The sequence below is a fragment of the Neoarius graeffei genome, chromosome 11 (assembly GCF_027579695.1).
Source record: "Neoarius graeffei isolate fNeoGra1 chromosome 11, fNeoGra1.pri, whole genome shotgun sequence".
In the NCBI taxonomy this organism is placed as follows: Eukaryota; Metazoa; Chordata; class Actinopteri; order Siluriformes; family Ariidae; genus Neoarius; species Neoarius graeffei.
The window spans coordinates 68,468,055-68,492,491 of record NC_083579.1 but is presented as its reverse complement, the minus strand read 5'-3'; the positions used below and the strand labels follow the sequence as shown (position 1 = coordinate 68,492,491).

At 42.2% G+C, this 24,437-nt stretch overlaps 1 protein-coding gene across 1 annotated transcript in view; it reads right to left on the bottom strand.

Moving 5' to 3' along the window:
• dlst (dihydrolipoamide S-succinyltransferase) overlaps positions 1 to 24,437 on the bottom strand; it is a 65,047-nt gene that overhangs the window by 18,369 nt on the left and 22,241 nt on the right. The window contains exons 5-7 of the mRNA XM_060934654.1: positions 15,240 to 15,314; positions 15,078 to 15,133; positions 14,868 to 14,976 (exon numbers count right to left, since the gene is read on the bottom strand). Coding sequence (XP_060790637.1) covers positions 14,868 to 14,976; positions 15,078 to 15,133; positions 15,240 to 15,314 — 240 coding nt within the window. The remainder of the gene's footprint in view (positions 1 to 14,867; positions 14,977 to 15,077; positions 15,134 to 15,239; positions 15,315 to 24,437) is intronic.

Genomic DNA, 24,437 nt, shown 5'->3' with positions numbered 1-24,437 from the left:
AAGTTGGAACAAGGCCATGTTTACCACTGTGAGACATCCCCTTTTCTCTTTACAACAGTCTGTAAACGTCTGGGGACTGAGGAGACAAGTTGCTCAAGTTTAGGGATAGGAATGTTAACCCATTCTTGTCTAATGTAGGATTCTAGTTGCTCAACTGTCTTAGGTCTTTTTTGTCGTATCGTCCGTTTTATGATGCGCCAAATGTTTTCTATGGGTGAAAGATCTGGACTGCAGGCTGGCCAGTTGAGTACCCGGACCCTTCTTCTACGCAACCATGATGCTGTAATTGATGCAGTATGTGGTTTGGCATTGTCACGTTGGAAAATGCAAGGTCTTCCCTGAAAGAGACATCGTCTGGATGGGAGCAGATGTTGCTCTAGAACCTGGATATACCTTTCAGCATTGATGGTGTCTTTCCAGATGTGTAAGCTGCCCATGCCACACGCACTAATGCAACCCCATACCATCAGAGATGCAGGCTTCTGAACTGAGCGCTGATAACAACTTGGGTTGTCCTTCTCCTCTTTAGTCCGAATGACACGGCGTCCCTGATTTCCATAAAGAACTTCACATTTTGATTCGTCTGACCACAGAACAGTTTTCCACTTTGCCACAGTCCATTTTAAATGAGCCTTGGCCCAGAGAAGACGTCTGCGCTTCTGGATCGTGTTTAGATACGGCTTCTTCTTTGAACTATAGAGTTTTAGCTGGCAACGGCGGATGGCACGGTGAATTGTGTTCACAGATAATGTTCTCTGGAAATATTCCTGAGCCCATTTTGTGATTTCCAATACAGAAGCATGCCTGTATGTGATGCAGTGCCGTCTAAGGGCCCGAAGATCACGGGCACCCGGTATGGTTTTCCGGCCTTGACCCTTATGCACAGAGATTCTTCCAGATTCTCTGAATCTTTTGATGATATTATGCACTGTAGATGATGATATGTTCAAACGCCTTGCAATTTTACACTGTCGAACTCCTTTCTGATATTGCTCCACTATTTGTCGGCGCAGAATTAGGGGGATTGGTGATCCTCTTCCCATCTTTACTTTTGAGAGCCGCTGCCACTCCAAGATGCTCTTTTTATACCCAGTCATGTTAATGACCTATTGCCAATTGACCTAATGAGTTGCAATTTGGTCCTCCAGCTGTTCCTTTTTTGTACCTTTAACTTTTCCAGCCTCTTATTGCCCCTGTCCCAACTTTTTTGAAATGTGTTGCGGTCATGAAATTTCAAATGAGCCAATATTTGGCATCAAATTTCAAAACGTCTCACTTTCGACATTTGATATGTTGTCTATATTCTATTGTGAATACAATATCAGTTTGAGATTTGTAAATTATTGCATTCCGTTTTTATTTACAATTTGTACTTTGCCCCAACTTTTTTGGAATCGGGGTTGTATATGAAATCACTTTAATCGTAAAAATTACTATATTAGATTTATTGCTAACGCTTAAAACTATTCCTGTGCCATTCTTAAGGTCTCAATGCATGTATAAACAAAAAGTGAGGCCATGGTTCTGCATATCGCCTTTAAAATTCTCAAACTACACTGAAGGATGAATCAAAAATAATACTTCTAACTTTGTGCATCCTTTAAATGGTAGATACATATCTTTACATCAGGCATGTTCTGTGTTTCAGTGTATATTTACAGTGGGGAAAATAAGCATTTGATACACTGCCGATTTTGCAAGTTTTCCCACTTGCAAAGAATGGAGAGGTCTGCAATTTTTATCGTAGGTACACTTCAACTGTGAGAGACAGAATCTTAAAAAAAATAAAAAATAAATCCAGAAAATCACATTGTATGATTTTTAAATAATTAATTTGCATTTTATTGCATGAAGTATTTGATCACCTACCAACCAGCAAGAATTCTGGCTCTCACAGACCTGTTAGTTTTTCTTTAAGAAGCCCTCCTATTCTCCACTCATTACCTGTATTAACTGCACCTGTTTGAACTCGTTACCTGTATAAAAGACACCTGTCCACACACTCAGACTCCAACTAGAGGTCTGCGCGGGTCGGATTTTTCAGTCCCGCTCCCGCCCACAAAAAAAAAATTATGATTTTCAATCCCGCTCCCGCCCGCCATATTTTGTCCCGCTCCCGCCCGCAAATCCCGCATGATGCAGACGTTCGCGTTATTTCTCAGGAAAGTTCTTGTCTTGACACAGCGTGATGGTGCCCCACCCCCTACTTTAAGTGGATTTGAGCATAAATATCTACAGCTCACGTTTGTTATTGTTTACCTTGTTTCTGAATTCAGCATGTAGTATCTCTAATAATAATAATAATAATAATAATAATTAGTGCTGTCAAACGATTAAAATATTTAATCGCAAATTTTTATGACATGAGAAACCATTGTAATTCTCTGATCAGCATAAAAAAGTGAATGGGCTTGCTTTGTACCAATGTTTTTTTTTTTTATTGTAAAGCAGAGCTAGTAAAAGAAGTGAATTGATTTACTGCTTGCGTTAGTCTACAACTTTAATCAGAGAGACAGGTTACACAGTGACTGTAGGCTTGACTCAATGCTATCCCAGAAATCCTTCCTGTAATATGCAAATTTGGCCGCCTCTGATTGGACAGCCAAATTTGCATATTACAGGAAAGATTTCTGGGATAGCATTGAGTCAAGCCTACCGTCACTGTGTAACCTGTCTCTCTGATTAAAGTTGTAGACTAACGCAACAAGTAAATCAATTCACTCATGGTTCTCTTGCTAGCTGGGTGTGAACTGCGAGTCATTAGAGTGATCAATGGCAAGTTTAAGATGCCATTTCTCACTCAATCTGGCAATCTGACTTTCTCTGCAAATTTAGGCATCTTAAAATGTTTTTATTAATGCCAAATAAAATATCCAGCACAAATTATATATGATAGACATAAATTAATAATTTATAAATTTTATTTCAAGCACGTTTTTAGTTAGCGGGACTGCAGCTCATCACCGCTCCCACCCGCGCCGCATATGTGCACTCCCGCTCCCGCGCGCATATGTGCACTTCCGGTCCCGCCCGCGCCCGTAATGAGCTTTCAAAATTTGTCCTGCGCCGCACTGCTTTGCGGCGGGTCCCGCGAGTCCCGCGGGAGTGCAGGGCTGTAACTCCAACTTCTCCACCATGGGCAAGACCAAAGAGCTGTCTAAGGACACCAGGGACAAAATTGTAGACCTGCACAAGGCTGGGATGGGCTACAGGACAATAGGCAAGCAGCTTGGTGAGAAGGCAACAACTGTTGGCGCAATTATTAGAAAATGGAAGAAACTCAAGATGACTGTCAATCTCCCTCGGTCTGGGGCTCCATGAAAGATCTCGCCTCGTGGGGTATCAATGATCATAAGAAAGGTGAGGGATCAGCCCAGAACTACACGGGAGGACCTGGTCAATGACCTGAAGAGAGCTGGGACCACAGTCTCAAAGATTTCCATTAGTAACACACTACGCCGTCATGGATTAAAATCCTGCAGCACGTGCAAGGTCCCCGTCCTCAAGCCAGCACATGTCCAGGCCCGTCTGAAGTTTGCCAATGACCATCTGGATGATCCAGAGGAGGCATGGGAGAAAGTCATGTGGTCAGATGAGACCAAAATAGAGCGTTTTGGTATAAACTCCACTCACCGTGTTTGGAGGAAGGAGGATGAGTACAACCCCAAGAACACCATCCCAATCGTGAAGCATGGGGGTGGAAACAGCATACTTTGGGGGTGCTTTTCTGCAAAGGGAACAGGACGACTGCACTGTATTGAGGGGAGGATGGATGGGGCCATGTATCGCGAGATTTTGGACAACATCCTCCTCTCAGTAAGAGCATTTTTGTCTGGCTGGGTCGTGGCTGGGTCTTCCAGCATGACAATGACCCGAAATACACAGCCAGGGCAACTAAGGAGTGGCTCCGTAAGAAGCATTTCAAGGTCCTGGAGTGGCCTAGCCAGTCTCCAGACCTGAACTCAATAGAAAATCTTTGGAGAGAGCTGAAACTCCGTGTTGCCCAGCGACAGCCCCGAAACCTGAAAGATCTGTATGGAGGAGTGGGCCAAAATCCCTGCTGCAATGTGCGCAAACCTGGTCAAGAACTACAGGAAACATCTGACCTCTGTAATTGTTAACAAAAGGTTTCTGTACCAAATATTAAGTTCTGTTTTTCTATTGTATCAAATACTTAATTTGCATTTTATTGCATGAAATAATTATTTAAAAAAAAAAAAAAATCATACAATGTGATTTTCTGGATTTTTTTTTTTAGATTCCGTCTCTCACAGTTGAAGTGTAACTACGATAAAAACTACAGACCTCTCCAGTCTTTGTAGGTGGGAAAACTTGCAAAATCGGCAGTGTATCAAATACTTATTTTCCCCCACTGTATACTACAGTCAGTTCCAGTTCACTAATCTGATTGGACGTGCAGTGTTCCAAGAGAGCTTATATTTAGTGTAACCACACTGGGATGTTTCATGGTGTGTGTATCACTCTGCTTGTCTGTGTTCGCCACGTAAAATCGTGGCTCAGGTGGCTAAGGCACCATACCATAAATCCAGGGACCTCGGGTTCGATTCCGACCCGAGGTCATTTCCCGATCCCTCCCCGTCTCTCTCTCCCGCTCATTTCCTGTCTCTACACTGTCCTATCCAATAAAGGTGAAAAAAAGCCCCCCCCCCATAAAAAAGAACTCGACGCCAACAGCGTCGATGGGGATGCCGCCGCCTGGTAGACTACACGCCTTATGAAGTTGTGATTTGGGGATGGACATTTGACCTCACAGTAATCTTGACCTGTGACCTTTTAACCTCAAAATCTAATGAGTTAATGTTTGTCCCCAAATGCACAAATGGTGAAAAGTTTGGTGAAATTCCTTTCATTTGCCTTGGAGACTGTGTTCACAATGGTTTCGGACAGACATTTGACCTCACAGTGACCTTGACCTTAGACCTTTTGATCTCAAAATCTAATCATTTCATCTTTGTCCCAAAGTGCACAAATGGTGAATGTTTGATGAAATTCCTTTCATTAGCCTTTGAGATATCGTGTTCACAAGGTTTCAGGATGGACCCACGCACGGACAGACGGACGGACAACCCGAAAACATAATGCCTCCTGCACCTTAAGGTGGCGGAGGCATAATGTCCCTTTGCACTGCCATCTCTCTCACTCTGAGGTTCAAATATTGCACTCAAAGCACAAACTGTGACGTCACCGCCACCCGACAGGACTTACCGAGGCTAGTGGATCTCGTGGATACTTCACTTCGAAACTGCTGTAAACAACCCTAAAGATGCCCAAGTGTTGATCGTTTGGGTGTAAAATAAGTCAGATCATTGATCGTTTTGCGTGACATGCCTTTTTGTTCGTTTTTACTCACTGAGAAAAGCAATCTTTTTAGATGGCAAGAATCATGTTGCTATGGCAACAGGATCATTTACTAGTATGTGTCTCAGTACTGCGTGTGCGTTATCTAGCAGAGTGAGCTTTATACTTCATGAAAGTGAAGGCTGTAGATTCGTGCATTTTGCTAGCAGTAAATCAAATGGTTACGGAAAATTTGATTAGATTTTTAGAATTAGAAGCCTTTTATTTATACACACATTACAGCACAGTGAAGTTCTCTCTTTTCCATCTGAAGCAGTGAACAGAGAGAGAGAGAAACACAGACACACAGAGAGAGAGACAAACAGACACACAGAGAGCGAGCAAGACAGAGTGCTGTACTCTGGCACCTGGAGATTTTTTTTTTTTTAAGAATTAGAAGCCTTTGGGGTGGCATGGTGGTTAGCAATGTCGCCTCACAGCAAGAAGGTTCTGGGTTCGAGCCCAGCATTCATGGTATATCTTGGATATACCCAGGGCTTGACACTAACTTTTTTTTTTTTTTCAGGAGCACACGTGTTCCTAAGTTAAAAATTTTAGGAGCACAGGGGAAAAAAAAAAAAAAATGGGGGCACAAGCAGGTTTTCATTTTAAAAGGTTTATTGCAGCGCAAACCTTAGACACACCAACACATAAAACGCAAAATTCAATTGAGAATGAATGAATGAACGAACAAACAAATGAATAACGAACAACTGAATGAATGAACAAACAGTAGCTAAATAGAGAGCAGAGCTCAGCAGAGCTAACATCATCATCAAGGACAGCTCCCACCCTGGCTCGGAGTTCTTTGACTTGCTGCCCTCAGGCAGGCGTTACAGGTGCATCAAAGCAAGGACCAACAGACTCAAAAACAGTTCCCCCCCCCACAGGCCATAACCACCTTTAACAATTAGCCTTTTTCACATTACGTCACTTGCAGGGGAACTCATATCCGTTTTCAGCCTTTTGAATGGAAGAAGAGGTATACGGCGGCAACATATGTTAACAAAACTGTGTCATTCACAGATAAGATTGATAATAATATTGCGTATTGTTGTTTATCATTACGTATTGTTAGCGACCATTCCAGTCACCTATCTGCCTTGTTTTGGAGAGGAAGTTTACTGACTTTCTATGGTTGCTACGTGTTAGCCAGCAGATTAGCATGCCGCCTCTTCTTCCATTCAAAAGGCTGAAAACGGATGTGAGGTTCTTCTGCAAGTGATGTAATGTGAAAAAGGCTAATTACATGCACTGATTGATGCCACTTCTGGCAGGTGCAACAATGCACCAACAAGGACCTAAAAGGACAATATTCTCACACTTAGCTGATACAGTGCAATACTTATTACAGTGCAACCTCACAGAGCAACTTTTTAGTTTTTATAGCTTTTGTACATTTCTACACTTTTACATCCATACCCAATACAATATCCTGAGTTTTGTAGCTGAACTGAGTTTCTATAACTAATGTGCAATTAACATCTGCAACTCAACACGCCCAGTTGTATATATATTCTTTGTTTTTCTGCTGTTGTGACATGCACCATTTGTATATACTGTATATTATTTGTTTTTCTGCTGTGTTGTATGTTCCCATCTAAAATGTTTGCACTGGGGTGTGTGCTTTCCATCTCATTATATAATTTTCCCGCACCTTCTCCCGTCGTTCTAGCTTTCTTCACTACACTTTCTTCCTCGTCCGTTCTTTTATTCTTGTTTCCACCATCATTGCTTTTAAAAAACGCCGTTATTCTCTGCATAGCGAATATATTTCTCAGCTCGGTCCGAACCAGCTCTCAGTTCTCTCTCAGTTGAATGATCTGATGAATCCCTAAAAAGCATTTTTCCCACCTAATGCCACACCCACAACATACAACCGTGGGAAAGAGGGGCAATCACAGAAAGAGGAGTAGAAAACGGGAAATGTTACGGGGGATATTTATTGTGATAGTAGGCTATTGTAGCGTCAGCACAAAAGAACCAGACTCAACTTTAACTGAAAGTGTTATTCAGTAGCCTAAACTTATTCAAGCTACAAACCGAGAAGAATAAAAATGCTGAAATCTCATGTCCCGGTAAAACGCACTAGCATGGCAGAACGGCAAAAAAAAAGTAACTTTTTCACCCCCCCGGCTACCGTGGGAACCACCGCAGTGCAAGACAGAGGCAATGCATGCAACTACAGACAGGGAGCAAGGCGCAGGCAGAACACACACGCATGCACGCACGTACACAACACTGAACACACACACTTACAACAATACAGGCGGTTACTCGTTACACTATATTAGGTAGGCTATCCAGCGCTGGATTTACATACTTTGCAGTTTAACGTTTGATACATTTTAGAATGTTAAACTCGTCGCATCTGTGCTCAGTGCTTTCCTAAATTGTCGGCCACAAGAAGCCCTCGCACAAATGCGCGGGTTTTTTTCGTCGTTCGCATGCTGAAAAATTCGCTTGCGAATGCGAGTGAAATGTGCGCACTGTAGAGCCCTGGATATACCATGAACTCCAGCCAGAAGTAGGGCACGAGGATGGATCAGGCAGGTCCGGAGAGCAGATCACTGGTATCTCGGGAGTGGCATGTGCAACTCCACACACACAGAGAGAGAGAGAGAGAGAGAGAACTAGACACTGTTGCTTGTAAATGTTTGCTTGGCTGACCTTTTTTTTTTTTGTTTAATACAACAAACATTCACTGAGTCACTGAGCTGTTTACACATGCCAACAGTCCTGCTGGGCCAAATCCATTCATACCAACACCACACCCATAATGCTATTATCATTTCCGGATCACACTGCTGTGCTTAAAACATGTTCTCCTCAGAGGCGACATGGTGGTGTAGTGGTTGGCACTGTCGCCTCACAGCAAAAAGGTCCTGGGTTTGAACTCTGTGCGGAGTTTGCATGTTCTCCCCGTGTCTGCATGGGTTTCCCCCCCACAGTCCAAAGACATGCAGTTAGGTTAACGTGGGGCGGCCTTAGGCTGAAGTGCCCTTGAGCAAGGTACCCGACCCCTGACTGCTCCCCAGGTGCTATAGTGTGGCTGCCCACTGCTCTGGGTGTGTGCACGCACGTCTGTTCACTGCTTCAGATGGGTTAAATGCAGAGGATGAATCTCACTGTGCTTGAAGTGTGCATGTGACAAATAAAGGTTTCTTCTTCTTCTATTCGATAGCTCTGTGTAACGAAAGGAAACGGTGTTCGAGCATGCCATTAACGTCACAGGCCGATATCCGGTTTCAGTGCAAATGGTTGCGTCCAGGTAAGTCTATTTTTAGCGATATCATAACCGTTATAATAACAGTGTATCCATCTTAAAAGTTTAATTTAAGCATGCGGATGGCACATCAGGGCACTTGCTGTGATCGGCAAATATTCATTTTTGTGTTTCATTTGACTTGAAAATATGAAAGTTCATCAGATGAAGATGAAAAGGAAGAGGCGAAGCCAAATTCACTGGATGCCCCTTTAACAGGAAAGTACAATGCATCAATGCAGGTCCAGCGAGCTAGCGTGCTAGCTGATGGGCTCTTAGAGAGCCCATCTCTCTTTCTCTCTGTGTGTTCGCTGCTTCAGATGGAAAAGAGAGAACTTCACTGTGCTGTAATGTGCCTATGTATACAGTGGTATGCAAAAGTTTGGGCACCCCTGGTCAAAACTGCTGTTACTGTGAACAGTTAAGCAAGCTGAAGATGAAATGATCTCCAAAAAGGCATAAAGTTAAAGATGACTCATTCCATTTATATTTTAAACAAAAACTTTTTTTTTTTTTAATATTTTCATCCTTTACGTTTTCAAAATGACAAAAAAGGAAAAGGGCCCAAAGCAAAAGTTTGGGCACCCTGCATGGTCAGTACCTAGTACCCAGTGTTGGGCACGTTACTTTCAAAAAGTAATTAGTTATAGTTACTAGTTACTTTTCCCAAAAAGTAACTGAGTTAGTAACGGAGTTACTTTGTCATGAAAGTAACTAATTACCAGGGAAAGTAATTATTCCGTTACATTTTGTTCCCCCTCAAAAAAAATCAAAAATTCAATTAGTGTAATCATAATAAAAGTGAATGTTAAATTTGTTTAATGACTGAAATGGACACTTAACAGAACCAATTAGTAATGTTATCTACACTATATTAATATTTTTGTGGGACAATGTGAGATAAGACATCTATCAAATGTAATATATTTTTGTAGTTATTAAAATTATGTTACTAATTACTGGCCACTGATGAGGACAAACGCTTTGTTCCTCGACATAATGTGCATTGCACGTAAACACTCTTGCCTTTTATTTCAAGTAATGAAAAGTAATGGCTGTATTTCCAATGTGAAAGCGCAGTGCTGGGCTGACCGCTCGCCATCGCTGGGTCTTCCGATTGAAAGACCACGCAGTAGTGCAGTAGGCGTGGCCTACCTACGTCTGTTGTCCAAATCTACTCTGATTGGCTTACTGTGCCGTTGTCTCGTGTCTCCCCGCCCCACACTAAAGCAGAGGAAAGAAAGGCTGAACGAGCAGCGTGCCAGATGAGAACAGCTTTAATAAAGTAACGCATAGTATTTTATTGTAAGTAACGGGAACGGCGTTATAACGATGTAAAAAGTAATTAGTTAGATTACTCGTTACTAAAAAAAGTAACGCCGTTATTTCTAACGCCGTTATTCCCATCACTGCTAGTAACACCTCCTTTCGCAAGTATCACAGCTTGTAAACACTTTTTGTAGCCAGCTAATAATCTTTCAGTTTTTACCTGGGGGATTTTCACACATTCGTCCTTGCAAAAGGCTTCCAGTTCTACAAGTTTCTTGGGCTGTCTTGCATGCACTGCTCTTTTGAGATCTATCCACAGATTTTCAATGATGTTTAGGTCAGGGGACTGTGAGGGCCAGGGCAAAACCTTCAGCTTGGGCCTCGAGGTATTCCATTGTAGATTTTGAGATGTGTTTTGGATCATCGTCTTATTGTAGGACCCATCCTCTTTTTAACTTCAACTTTTTTTTTACAGATGGTGTGATGTTTGCTTCCAGGATTTGCTGGTATTTATTCGAATCCATGCTTCCCTCGACCGATGAAATGTGCCCTGTGCCACTGGCTGCAACACAACCCCAAAGCATGATCGATCCACACCCATGCTTCAGAGTTGGAGAGGTGTTCTTTTCCTGGAATTTGGCACCCTTTTTTCTCCAAACATACCTTTGCACATTGTGGCCAAAAAGTTCTATTTTGATTTCATCAGTCCACAGGACTTGTTTCCAAAATGCATCAGGCTTATTTAGATGTTCATTTGCAAACTTCAGATGCTGAATTTTGTGGCTAGGATGCAGGAAAGGTTTTCTTCCGATGACTCCCATGAAGGTCATATTTGTTCAGGTGTCGCTGCATAGTAGAGCAGTGCACCACCACTCCAGGGTCTGCTAAATCTTTCTGAAGGTCTTTTGCAGTCAAACAGGGGTTTTTATTTGCCTTTCTAGCAATCCAACGAGCAGTTCTTCCAGACAGTTTTCTTCATCTTCCAGACCTCACCTTGATCGCCACTGTTTCTGTTAATTGCCATTTCTTAACATTACAATCTGAGGAAACAGCTACCTGAAAACACTTTGCTACGTTCTTGTAGCCTTCTCCTGCTTTGTGAGCATCAATTATTTTATTATTCAGAATGCGAGGGAGTGGCTTAGAGGAGCCCATGGCTGTTGATTTTAGGGACAAGTTTGAGGAGTCAGAGAATTTATACAGCTTTGAAATCTGCATCATCTGACCTTTCCTAACGAAGAATTTGAACACGCCACAGCTCAATAAGCTAATTAAGGTCTGGAACCTTGAAAACGATGAAAAGAAATGCATCGTCTTTACACCTTTATGCCTTTTGGTGATCAGTTCATCTTCTGCTCACTGAACTATTCACAGTAACATATTTTCAGCAAGGGTGCCCAAACTTTTGCATGCCACTGTATAAATAAAAGGCTTCTAATTCTAAAAATCTAATCAAATTTTCTGTAACCATGTGATTTACTGGCAGCAAAATGCACGAATCTACAGCCTTCACTTTCATGAAGTATAAAGCTCACTCTGCTAGATAACGCACACGCAGTACTGAGACACGTACTAGTAAATGATCCTGTTGCCATAGCAACATGATTCCATGCTGACACAGGTTTCTTTGGGATCTACTTCCATAAGCTAAGTGCGCAAAAAAAAAAAAAAAAACCCCACACACACATCTGGACATATCCCGTCCAAAATGAAAGTTACTCAATATTAATTTCTTGTTTACGGAACTTCTGTATAAAAGCAATATCGCACTCGTAGTTGTACTATTATAGTGAATATCATCATGGCTGCGATTAGCTCCGCCGCGATGCCACCACGGCTCAATCGCAGCCGTGCAAATATTTAGTACAACCCCTGGCAAAAAGTATGGAATCACCAGTCTTGGATGAGCACTCATTCAGACGTTTTATTCTGTAGAACAAACTGAGATCACAAACATGATACAATAATAAAGTCATTCCAAAGTGCAACTTCTTGGCCTTCAGAAACACCAAAATAAACGAAGAAAATACATTGTGATAGTCAGCAAATGTTACTTTTATAGACCAAGCACAGGGAAAAAAATATGGAATCACTCAATTCCGAGGGAAAAAAAATATGGAATCACTCAATTTTCAGGTAGAAAATAAGGACTCACCCAGTCAATTTCCTTTCCCTAAATTGACACCTGCCTCAGATTAGATCTGCTCGTTAGTCTGCAGTTAGAAACAGCGCAGTTATCACACCTTGGAGGGCTGCTGGACCAAGTGGATTGGCAAGAATCATGGCTCCAACAAGAGACATGTCTCTTGAAACAAGAGAGGATTGTCAAACTTCTTAAAGAAGGTAACTCTTCACGCATGGTTGCCAAAGATGTGGGCTGTTCACAGTCAGCTGTATCTAAGATATGGACCAAGTACAAACAGCATGGGAAGGTTTTTAAAGCCAAGCGTACTGGTAGTAGACCAAGGAAGACATCAAAGCGTCAAGACAAAAAACTTAAGGCCGTATGTCTTGAAAACCGAAAAAGTACAACAAAACAAATGAAGCATAAATGGGAGGAAGCTGGAGTCGATGTACAAGTATGTGACCGAACCGTGAGAAATCGCCTAAAGGAAATGGGATTTTCATGTAGGAAAGCTAAATGAAAACCATCATTGACACCTAAACAGAAAAGAACAAGACTACAATGGGCTAAGGAGAAGCAATCATGGACTGTGGATGACTGGATGAAAGTTATCTTCAGTGATGAATCATGAATCTGCATTGGACAAGGTGATGATGCTGGAACTTTTGTTTGGTGCCGTTCCAGTGAGATTTATGAAGAGGACTGCCTGAAGAAAACATCCAAATTTCCACAATCCTTGATGATATGGGGCTGCATGTCAGGCAAAGGCACTGGGGAGATGGCTGTGGTTACTTCTTCAATAAATGCACAGGTTTACATTGACATTTTGGACAGTTTTCTTATCCCTTCAATTGAAAAGATGTTTGGGGATGATGAAATAATTTTCCAAGATGACAATGCATCGTGCCATAGAGCAAAAACTGTGAAAGCATTCCTTGGTGAAAGACACATCCAGTCAATGTCATGGCCTGCAAATAGTCCAGATCTCAACCCAATAGAAAACTTGTGGTGGAAATTGAAAAAAAAAAGGTCCACAACAAGGCTCCGGCCTGCAAAGATGATCTGGCAACTGCAATCAAAGAGAGTTGGCACCAGATTGATGAAGAATACTGTTTGTCACTCAAGTCCATGCCTAAGAGACTGCAAGCCATTATAAAAGCCAGAGGTGGTGCAACTAAGTACTAGTGATGTGAAGCACTCACAACAATACCAGCAGAATACAGGCCAACACTCTGGAAACATTATGTGGATGACATACTAGAAAACGTTAAGAGGGGACACACTCAACAACTCACCGACCATCTCAACACCATAGATAATACCGGTAATATAAAATTCACACATGAAGAAACGGAGCAGTCAATAGCATTTTTGGATTTAAAAATACATCACACAGAAGATGGGGACATCAAAATAAAAGTACACAGAAAACCCACACACACACACCGACCAATATTTAAACTGGACTTCCGAACACCCCATAATGCACAAAATATCAGTAGTCAGAACATTACATGAACGCGCAGCAATAATTACAGATCCACAGGACAAAGAACAGGAGGAACAACATATACAACACGCACTGAAGGCATGTCAATATCCACAATGGGCAATATCTAAAGGGGTGAAACAGGTTAAGAACAACAAAACACAGAAGAAAGAGAAAAAAACAAACTAACAAACAAGAACACAGGGGAGTAGTGACATTACCATACATTAGGGGAATAACTGAACGCATTCAAAGAGCAATGAGGAAACACAACATTAACACACCTGTCAAACCACACACAACACTCTGTCAGATCCTGGTTCATCCCAAAGACAGAATACATCCGGACAACAGATGCAACACCATATATGAGATTCCATGCCAATTATGCAATAAAATTTACATCGGGGAGACAGGAAGGAGTTTCAACACAAGAAAAAATGAACATAAGAAAGAGTGCGAAAAGGAGACCGCTACAAGACAAACCCGAACAATAAAAGAAAAGGCACAACAGGAAAATTATAAGTCAGCCATAACAGATCATTGCAAAAGGGAAAATCACATTATGGACTGGGGGAATGCCAGAGTCATCCGCACAGAAGATAACAAACATCAGCGCTGGATCAGGGAGGCCATGGAGATCCGTAAGCGAAGCCCGAGGACCATCAACCGAGATGAGGGAGCATACATGCTCTCCCATACCTGGAGTGCCATCTTGCAGGGGACGAACTGACAGTAGAAGGCGTGACCGACCTGTCAATCCAGACAGGAAGGCCACGCCTTCGGAAACATAAGCTGATAAAAGATGCGTCACCAATAACATCCGGTGACACTCTGAGGAAGACGACAGTCGTACGTCGAAACATGTCAGATAAACAAACCCAAAAACTAGATGTCTGATAAAAAAGAAACAAAAAACTAACTATATTTAATATAAGACATAATGAACGTAATCAAAAGAAAGAAAAAAAAAGTGTTTTGAATGTTCTTTTGTTTGTCTGTTTTTCATGATTCCATATTTTTTTCCTCAGAATTGAGTGATTCCATATTTTTTTCCCCTGTGCTTGGTCTATAAAAGTAACATTTACTGACTTCCACAATGCTTTTTCTTCATTTCTTTTAGTGTTTCTGAAGGCCAAGAAGGTGCACTTTGGAATTACTTTATTATTGTATCATGTTTGTGATCCGAATTTGTTCTACAGAATAAAACGTGTGAATGAGCGCTCATTCAAGACTGGTGATTCCATACTTTTTGCCAGGGGTTGTATAACTGTTTTTGCTTGTGTGATATTGCTTAAACACACACAGTAGAGGACCTGGAAAACCGTTCAAATGTAATGAACAGACTGTCATGCACCAACCTCCTTTTCTCAGCTTAAACAGAGGAGTGCCTCCCTCCACTCTGCCTCCATCAGGAATCAGGAGCTCCTCGATCACTCCTGCAGCCGGAGACGGCACCTGCACTGACGTCTGCATACAGACACGGCAAGCTGCTTAACAACATGGTCTGGGATGATAATTGTCATGATATCCCTGAAAAATACAAGTTCAGTTCCTTTTTCTGCTTTTACCTTGTCAGTCTCAATTTCACAAACCACCTCATCTTCTGCGACGGTGTCCCCCACGGCTACGAGACGAGACAAAACGCACGCGTTAATATCGAGTTCACACGCTGATGCAATAAATGGGGCACAAAACGATATGAGGTCAACACAGAAGAAACACACACATACCTTTCTCCCACCTCACATCTCCCTCTGTGACAGACTCGGCAAATGCTGGCGTGTTGATGGTAATAACTTCATTCCCTGGGAGTTGGGAAGAGGTTAGAAGCAAACAGCTGAGTGAAAAAAAACGCTTGTACATTTAATACGAAACACAGACAAAAAAAAAATAAAAATTTTTACAAGCAACAAAAATGATCAAATAATGCAAGGTCATTAATAAAGAAAAACAAAATATCTTCAAATGTTCGCATCTCCGTTTCTGAAAGTCATATACAAATCAGCATCCACTTTAATAGGAACATCTGTACATTTATGCAGTTATCTAATCAGCCAATCATGTAGCAGCAGCAACACAGTGCATAAAAAAAAAGCATAAAAAAAAAATGAAGAAAAACAAGTGTGAGCTCTGTGCCTGATCATTACATGGGTGTTGCTGCCAGATGGGCTGGTTTGAACATTTCAGAAACTGCTGATCTCCTGCGAATTCAACGCACAGCAGTCTTGAAAGTGTATAAAGGATGGTGCAAAAAACAAAAAGCACTGAGTGAGCATCAGTTCTGTGGGTGGAAACACCTTGTTGATAGAGAGAGAGAGAGAGAGAGAGAGAGAGAGAGAGAGAGAGAGAGATCAGAGGAAGATGGCCAGATTGGTTCAGGCTGCCAGGAAGGATATAGTAACTCTCAATCAATCTTTACAACTGTGGTGAGCAGAAAAGCATCTCAGCGAACACTAACACTACGTTCACACTGCAGGCTGAAGTGACTCAAATCCGATTTTTTCGCCCATATGTGACCTGTATCCAATCTTTTATTGACAATATGAACGACACAGATCCGATTTTTTCAAATCCGACCCAGGCCGTTTGGATATGTGGTCCTAATTCCGATTCCTATCCGATCTTTTCATATGCGACTTCAGTCTGAACCGCCAGGTCGCATTCATCTGACTTACACGTCATCAACAAGCCACAAACGTCACTATTCTGCGCTGAAGTAGGTGGCGGGTCTCTCAAAAAAAAAGTTACAACAACATGGCGCATGACATCAATGCGAGGGACGCTTCGGGCTGTGAAGGTTCTGAATCTTCTCAATGGAAGGATGCAGAGGTTAGGGAGCTGATTTCCATTTGGGGGGATGCAGCTATTCAAGCTAGATTGGATGGGTCATACCGCAACCGGGCGGTTTTACTTCCGTAAACACTGGCCATGCTCACTGCGTGTGACTTCGTCGTATCCTGCAATGCGCATGCGGAACACTTTTAGGTCGCTTTTCGTTCATACTGAGGATCACATACAAGTCGCATATATTTGTTAATGTGAACGACCTCACAAAAAAATCGGATTTCACAAAAAAATCGGAATTGAGCATTAAGCCTTGCAGTGTGAACGTAGTGAAAACATCAGAATTGATGTGGATGGGCTACAACAGCAGAAGACCACAATAGGTTCCACTCCTGTCAGCCAAGAATCTGAGGCCATCATGGACATAAACTAACTGAAACTGGACAGTTGAAGATTTGGGGAGGGAGACAACAACACTGGACTGCATTCCCGCAAAGAAAATGCAAAGTATGCTTGCTAAGCTGTAACAGAACAGCTATCGTGCCAACATGTTAAGACTAACATGCCAACAGCTAGCATGCTAAGGCTTATATGTTAACAGCCGGCATGCCAACATGCTATTGTGAACATGCTAACATACCAACAGTTAACCTTCTAACATGCAAAGCTTAACATACTAATTGTTAACATGCTAACACGCTGAGGTTAATACACTAACAGCTGACATGTTAACAGTTTGCATGCTAACATGCTAATACGTTAACAGCTAACATGCCAAGCTTAGCATGCTCATGGCTAACATGTTAATTGTTAACATGCTAACATGCTGAGGCTAGCATGCTAATACAAACATGCTAACAGCTCACATGCAACTATCCAGTTGGGGTGAGTCCGTTCCCATGACAGCCTCAGATTTTTGCTCATGGCTGACAAGAGGAGGGACCTGACGCGATCACCTGCTGCTGTAGCTCATCCACCTAAACGTCTGACGTGTTGTGTGTCCCGAGATGCTTTTCTGCTCACCACGGTTGTCAAGAGTGATTCTTAGAGTTACTGTAGACTTCCTTTTAGCTCAGACCTGTCTGGTCATTCTCCCTTGATCACTCATCAACCAAGTGTTTCAGCTCGCAGGATGTTTTTTGCACCATTGTGTGTAAACTCTAGAGACTGTTGTGTGAAAACCCCAGGAGATCAGCAGCGTCTGAAATACTCAAACCCCGTCAGCCCGTCTGGCACCAACAACCACGTCACAGTGATCAGACTTTTTCTTCATTCTGATGTTTGATGTGAATATTAACTGAAGCTCTTGACCTCTGCCTGTGTGATTTTATGTACTGTGCTGCTGCCATATGATTGGCTGGTTAGATAACTGCATAAACGAACAGTTATTCCTATTAAAGAGGACAGTGAATAAACACTAACTTACATGCCCACATTTTGCCTTTATAACTTAGCCTGGGCCCGCCCATCCTAAGCGTGACGTAACATGAGGGCCTGTTGCGAGCTTAGTCTGGCCAGGCAAGCTATCTCCAGCTTTTCCAAGCTCCCGAAAAATCGGGAACCAATCAACTTTGAGCATCTCCAACGGCCCTGGGTAGAGGCGTGTTCAAGGCACTGACGTAGTAGAACTGCGACCGGAAGCCATAGATTGTTTACAGAATCTATGCCGGAAGCGCTTCATTCACTAGAAACATTACGAACATGGAGCAGCGGCAAGCCTTTGACACAGCGGTAGATGCTGTATTGAAAGCATTCAACGGGAAGTTCTCATTGAAAACGGAGCAAAGAGCAGCCCTGGAGGTATTTATTGAAAGGAAGAACGTTTTCGCCTTGCTCCCGACCAGCTTCGGTAAGAGTTTAATCTACCAGTTAGCCCCGTCGCGTCACATACGTCAGAGGAAAGAGTGATGTGATTGGTTTAAGCTTCGTCACAGCCTTTTCTGGCTTCGACCAGTAGCAAACTGAGGCATTTCAGGGAGGCGGGTCAACCACGGGCTCTGGGAAACGGTTGGGCTTAATATCTTGGCCAGACCAATAGCTCATAGAGCTTTGCAGTCACGTTAGCCAGACTATTTATAACTGCTTTCATATCCTCTTTCAAACTCTCTCAGCAGGAATATCCATCTCCCACTTCTCCCTTGTGTCTTGTGACTAATCTTGACCTCGTCTTCGATGTTATAAATCTGGCAGATACCCAGTGTCTTACTTTCATTTTATTTTTAACGTCTCGAAATTTTAAAATACACCCACGTTTCATTTATTTGTACAGATACGACGGGAGAGACACTTGGAGTCAAATGTATTTGTTATGCCTTTTTATTTTTTTCATGGTCCGGTTTCAATCAAATCCTGCGCTCTGATTGGCTGGCGAGCGGGTCCGCATCCTATGATCCGGACCCCGGTTACGGACCTCTGGCGAATCGCTCGTTCACAACAACAAACATAGTAGCAATTTGTGTCAACATTTATTTTCGCATTTCTCAGGAGAATAGCATTAATCTTACAGCATGGATAGCGATAACGACAGCGTTCACAGCGAAAGCGAGTTTTACTACCCTGAGGAAGAAGAAATAAAAGTAAACATTTCAGGAGAAAGCTAAAAACCTCTAACTGCTGCCAACGCCGAGCAAAAATATGGCTGAATCCTGAATGACTCAATTTTGTATAAATAGGGGACTACATAGGCGGCAAAATGTAGTTTTTTTCCCCTGCCATGGAAGTGCACTTGTATACCGAGGAGGAAGCAATTTGCATTACAGCCGTGAACAAGGATTCAAAATGGCGGCTCGGCTCTCCCTTTCAGACGCTCTCGTTTTCTGTTAGAATTTGGTAAAGAAAAAAATATATTATTTATCAGCTTAAGGTCGATCCGTATGGTGAAATACCGTGACCTCGGCCTTGAATACTGACCTCAGTCACGGTATTTCACGATACGGACCTCCCAGCTGGCAAATAATTTTTTTTTCGCGGTCCAAATCCTGCGCTCTGATTGGCTGGCGATCGGGTCCGTATCCTACGGTACGGACCCCGGTTATGGACCTCTGGTGACTTGCTCGTTCACAACAACAAACATAGTAGCAATTTTTGTCAACATTTATCTTTTTTTTTAAAGATTTATTTATAAGGTTATCAAAAATCTTAGAAATTTTTGCCAGCATTTCTCAGTATAATAGCATTAATTTTACATCATGGACAGCGATGATGACAGTGTTCACACCAAAAGCGAGTTTTACTACCCTGAGGAAGAAGAAATAAAAAAACATTTCAGGAGAAAGCTAAAAACCTCTAACTGTTGCTAAAGGCCTCTGCATGCTCTTGCGACAAGGCTTTCGCAGATAGCTTTTCGCAGACAGTTGTAATTTATCGTTGAGCGGGGAGTAATAGGCGTGCGCGATGTTATTCACCGCCACAACACAAGGGGGCGCGAAGTCGCGAAATCGCTAGGAGTAGTTGGTGGGTGTGGTTAGTGGAGTGTTTATCCTCCGGTTACTTATAATGACTAGAACTGGAGTCGTATAGATGTACGTACTTCCTCACTTCCTCGATCAACCGCTCTTCGTGCTGCTCCATCTTCGCTCGTGTTTTTAAAAATGCCGGTCGTGAAAACAAACCAAACTGGGAAAGTAGGGAAGCGGAAGTGCGTGTACAGTGGATGTAGAGTGGACCAATCAGAGCCCTCTTGTCTGCGACGCTGTCTGCGAGGCTTCTGCGGTGGTCACAATTTTTGGGAGGTGCGCGCAGAGCGTCTGCGAAGGTGGGGGGGCTACGCAGACGCTATCTGCGGCGCCGTCTGCGAGGACTGCGTCGTCAGCATAAATTGGCCTTAACACTGAGCAAAAACATGGCTGAATCCTGAATGACTCAATTTTGTATAAATAGGGGACGACATAGGCGGCAAAATGCATTTTTTTTCCTGCCATGGAAGTGCACTTGTATACCGAGGAGGAAGCCATTTGCATTACAGCCGTGAACGAGGATTCAAAATGGTGGCTCGGCTCGGCTTTCCCCTTTTGGGTGCTCTCGTTTTCTGGTCGGTCCGTATGGTGAAATACCGTGACCTCAGCCTTGAACACTGACCTCGGCCCAGAGGGCCTCGCTCAGTACTTTCAAGACCTCGGTCACGGTATTTCACGATACGGACCTCCCAGCTGGTAAATAACATGTATATCTTTACCACTGGCATATCACGGAGACAAATTCCTTTGAGAAGGTAGACACAACACTGGTCATTACAACGTTGGATAAAAGCTTGACTTATGATTTATAAACAGTAAATTAAGATGGAGTTAATAATCATCAAATCATTATCATAATAATGTGACAGTAAATATGTCAATCACTGATTTTAAGTGATTAAGCTGTAGCCTAATGGTTAGAGTAGTTGTTTTGGGACCAGAAGGTTGCTGGTTCAATTCCCCGGACCAGCAGGAATTGCTGATGGGCTTTTTTGACCGTGAAACTGGCCAATAAACGGATAGGAAATGCTAAATTATTGTTAAATCATTTTACAAAAAAATTAACAAACATTCTTACTGTACATATCTGTGTCAATGTGAGACTCATTTGACATTTCAGTTGAGACTGATGTGCCTGTTGCACATCCCTGAATTAATTATATTTTTTTCTGAGTGAGAAAAATAAATGAACTTCCATGCATAAACAAAATACCCAATTACAATAAAGCATACTTTTTTTTTTTTTTAACAATACACAATGCTAATTGGGTGAAACCACTCCAATCCATGCACGAGCTGGTGCGCGTGCCCAAGACTGGCACTACAAAGCCCCCCTGACCTCTGTAGTTCGGGTCCTTTGACCCAGGAACCTGGAAGTCCTGCAGTAAACAACCACAGTGAAGCAACGGGAAAATGCAGCTCTCGCCTACACAATCACAGATACGTAAAATAAAAGACTTGAACTTAACTAACATGCGTGCGCGCTGTTATATGATTACTGTAACTGTGTACGGTCAGAAAAGACGATAGATAAGCGTAACCGTTGCACAATAGCGCTACAAGCAACCTGCGTGTGCACCCGAAACGTTATTTAGCTGCTGGCTAGCTGCAGCTTCCAACGTTACTACGTGTCAGTATCGTGTAATGCAGGTATAGACTAGGGCTGCACAATATATCGAAAAAGTATCGATATCGCGATATCATAGTTTGCAATACACATACCGCAAAAATTACTTAAATTTCGATGAAAGGCACATTTTTCTGTGCCGTCCAATCACATTTGAATGTCAAGAAGCGCCGCGGGATAACTCCGCCCCCTATTGCAAAACAAGTAAAAGCCTCGTGGTGATGGCGGAAGGTGGGAGCGGTAGCAAGTGTGGTGAGACAAACTTGTGTGAGGAGGAACTGGTTTCCAAAAAAAAAAAAAAATGCACGTCTGCTATTTGGAAGTACTTTGGATTCAGGAGGGATGACGTACTGCAAACTCGGGTACTTTGCAAGACATGTACCTGTAAAACAGTGGTGGGGCGGCTCACTGGGACAAACACGAATGTACAGCAGCATAAAAACATAAAACCGCGCTCTCTCTCACACACACTACCGCTCGCTCACTCACTCACACACACACCACTGCTCCCTCACCCGCATGTGTTATTAACAGATTGTGTTTGAGTTTATGGTGAATCTGTGTCGCTCACCTTCATCTCCCGGGAGCCGCTGAAATTGCCATTTTGATTGCTTTATGTTAATGTAACGTAGTTTTCAGTTTTTTGTTTACTTCAACTTAAGACATTTTCGGCTGCGCTCACAAAAATTAAGAGATTTAAAGATGATTGATGGACACCATTGCAGGTGTAGCCATGTTTTTCCAATAAAAAATAATGTTGGAATGGAAGCGATGCATTGGGTGTGTTTTTTTAAATGCTAGATACAGGGCAGAACGGCGAGTATGCAGTCGGCCGGATGTTTTTCTATTGCAATCGCGTGGCCGCTTCAGGTAGCCCCGTATGCATTTGTTTAATGGTCTTCTGCGTGTTAAATAGTTACAAAATTATAATAAAGCGAACACTTTACGCAGGGATGAGAGTGGGTGGTCACCAAAAAAGCAGAAAACAAGATGGCGCCCGAAGCCGGGGGTCTGGGAGGGATACCCCCCCCAGGAAAATTTTGAAAAATAAGGCCTTACAAACCACTTTTCCTGCCATCTGAGCTGTAGTAGATAAAAAAAAAAATCTGTTGTCTTTATATATTTACATGAAAATATGTTTCAAAATCAATAGGAGTATTGTTTGAATTCAAAATAAAATCACATTCTACATTCAAGGCTATGGTTATAATTTATGATCAACAAAAATGACAAACTAAATTCACATTAAACGCAAGTTTTATTAATTATTAAAATGTTCATATATTAAATAAAATTTCTTAGGGAGAAAAGGTCAGTCACCCTATGTCCTCATTAGCTGCATATGATTTCAAAGTCTTTTGAAATATTTAAGTTTTCAAAACTGTCAGCATTAATTCAGATTTACTGACCATCATATACATGTTCAATGTATTAAATTAAACGAATGCTAAGTTTATGGGATAATGCCTATGTACACTTTATACAATTATTTATACTTCACAGTCACTTCTCATTTTCATTTAATCATTTCGACGACTACTTCAGCCTTTTGGCCAAAGACAAAAGCTTGTCAGTCTTCTCTGTTTTTTATACCAGCATCGATTTCACGTACCTTCGCTTCGTCTCGCTTGTCAATAGACCCCTTCGCAGTAAACGTCATTCATACGTAAGTGGAAATTGCGCGCGCAGCCTGGACCCAAAAAAGACCCAGAAATGCCTAGTTGTTGTGTTGTCGGGTGTCAGAATCGTAGCAGTGATGGGGTTAAAATGTTCAGAATTCCAGCAGGATCTCACCCGTTCCAAAAAAACCAAAAAAAAACGCCGACGTCTATGGCTACAAGCCATCAAACGTGTAGACTGTGATGAGAGCACCATCAAAAATCCGTGGGTTTGCAGCGCCCACTTCATCACAGGTAAGATCAGGCTATTTATTAAACTTTTCTTTTTTATTCTTTCTAGTCTTCGTTTATTGATGTAGCAAAATACTTTGGTAACGTTTGTCTGATTAGCTGGGTCATAGTTACACAATGTAATGAATATTGTTAGCATGTTAACTTAGCTTTGCATGCAATTTTGTTTGTAGGAGAGGTCTCGCTTGACTCAAGCAGTCCAGATTTTGTGCCATCATTATTTGTGTATGCCGAAAATCACAATTTTAAAGCAAGGATGGAAAGGTAAAAATTGTGTGCCCTCGCTCTAAATGGCAACTTACGTTGACTGCTCTAACCTAGCTCCCGCCCCGTTCAGTTTCATTTCTGCTCTCTGCCTCTCGCTTTTTACGCAGCTCTGATTTCTCTTAGCTGCACTCTTTACACTATCATTCCTTTCATGCCATTACCTCCTGCAAATTGCTGTTTAGTGTTGGCATTTGCTGTTGTAGCTAAAGCCACATTGCCATCACATCACTGGCATAATTTGATTAAAACAAAATGAATACGAATGTCCCATTGTTAATCAAGTTGTACATGCCCACACAATCATATATGTGTCTAAAGACTTGTAGGCACGAAGTTTTTCGTCTTGTCAATAAGGTACGAGTATATATCTGGCCATTGTATACCAGGGAACTTACTGACATCGTCCGTCCGCTCTTTAATTAAATGCGGATCCGGTAGGCGATGTCCACTTGTTAGAGTTAACTTATTTATGTAGCATTCTCGATCTTGTAACGACAATTGTTTGGCATAATCTGACCGCTCATAATGCCGGTCTATGGGCAGCGCCATTGTTTCTGGGTCCAGGCTGCACGTGCATCCTGGCAACGGTCGGTTTGTTTACAAACATGCGAAGGGGTCTGTTGTATTCGGCATTTTGAGTAAAAAAGCCGATACGAAAGAGAAATGCATTTTTGAAGCGCAGCGACGATGAACATGTGCAAGTTTCGATAAAATAGAACAGATGCGGGTACTTTTGTAAGAACTGTTATGATTGGCTTTTGTTCTCTCCCACACTCTTGTAACAACTGTTATGATTGGCTATCATGCTCTCGCCAGCAATGTTTTGGCCAATTACATTGTAGATAACACGTATTCTACCGCGAGACTTAGCGAGACTAAAGATGG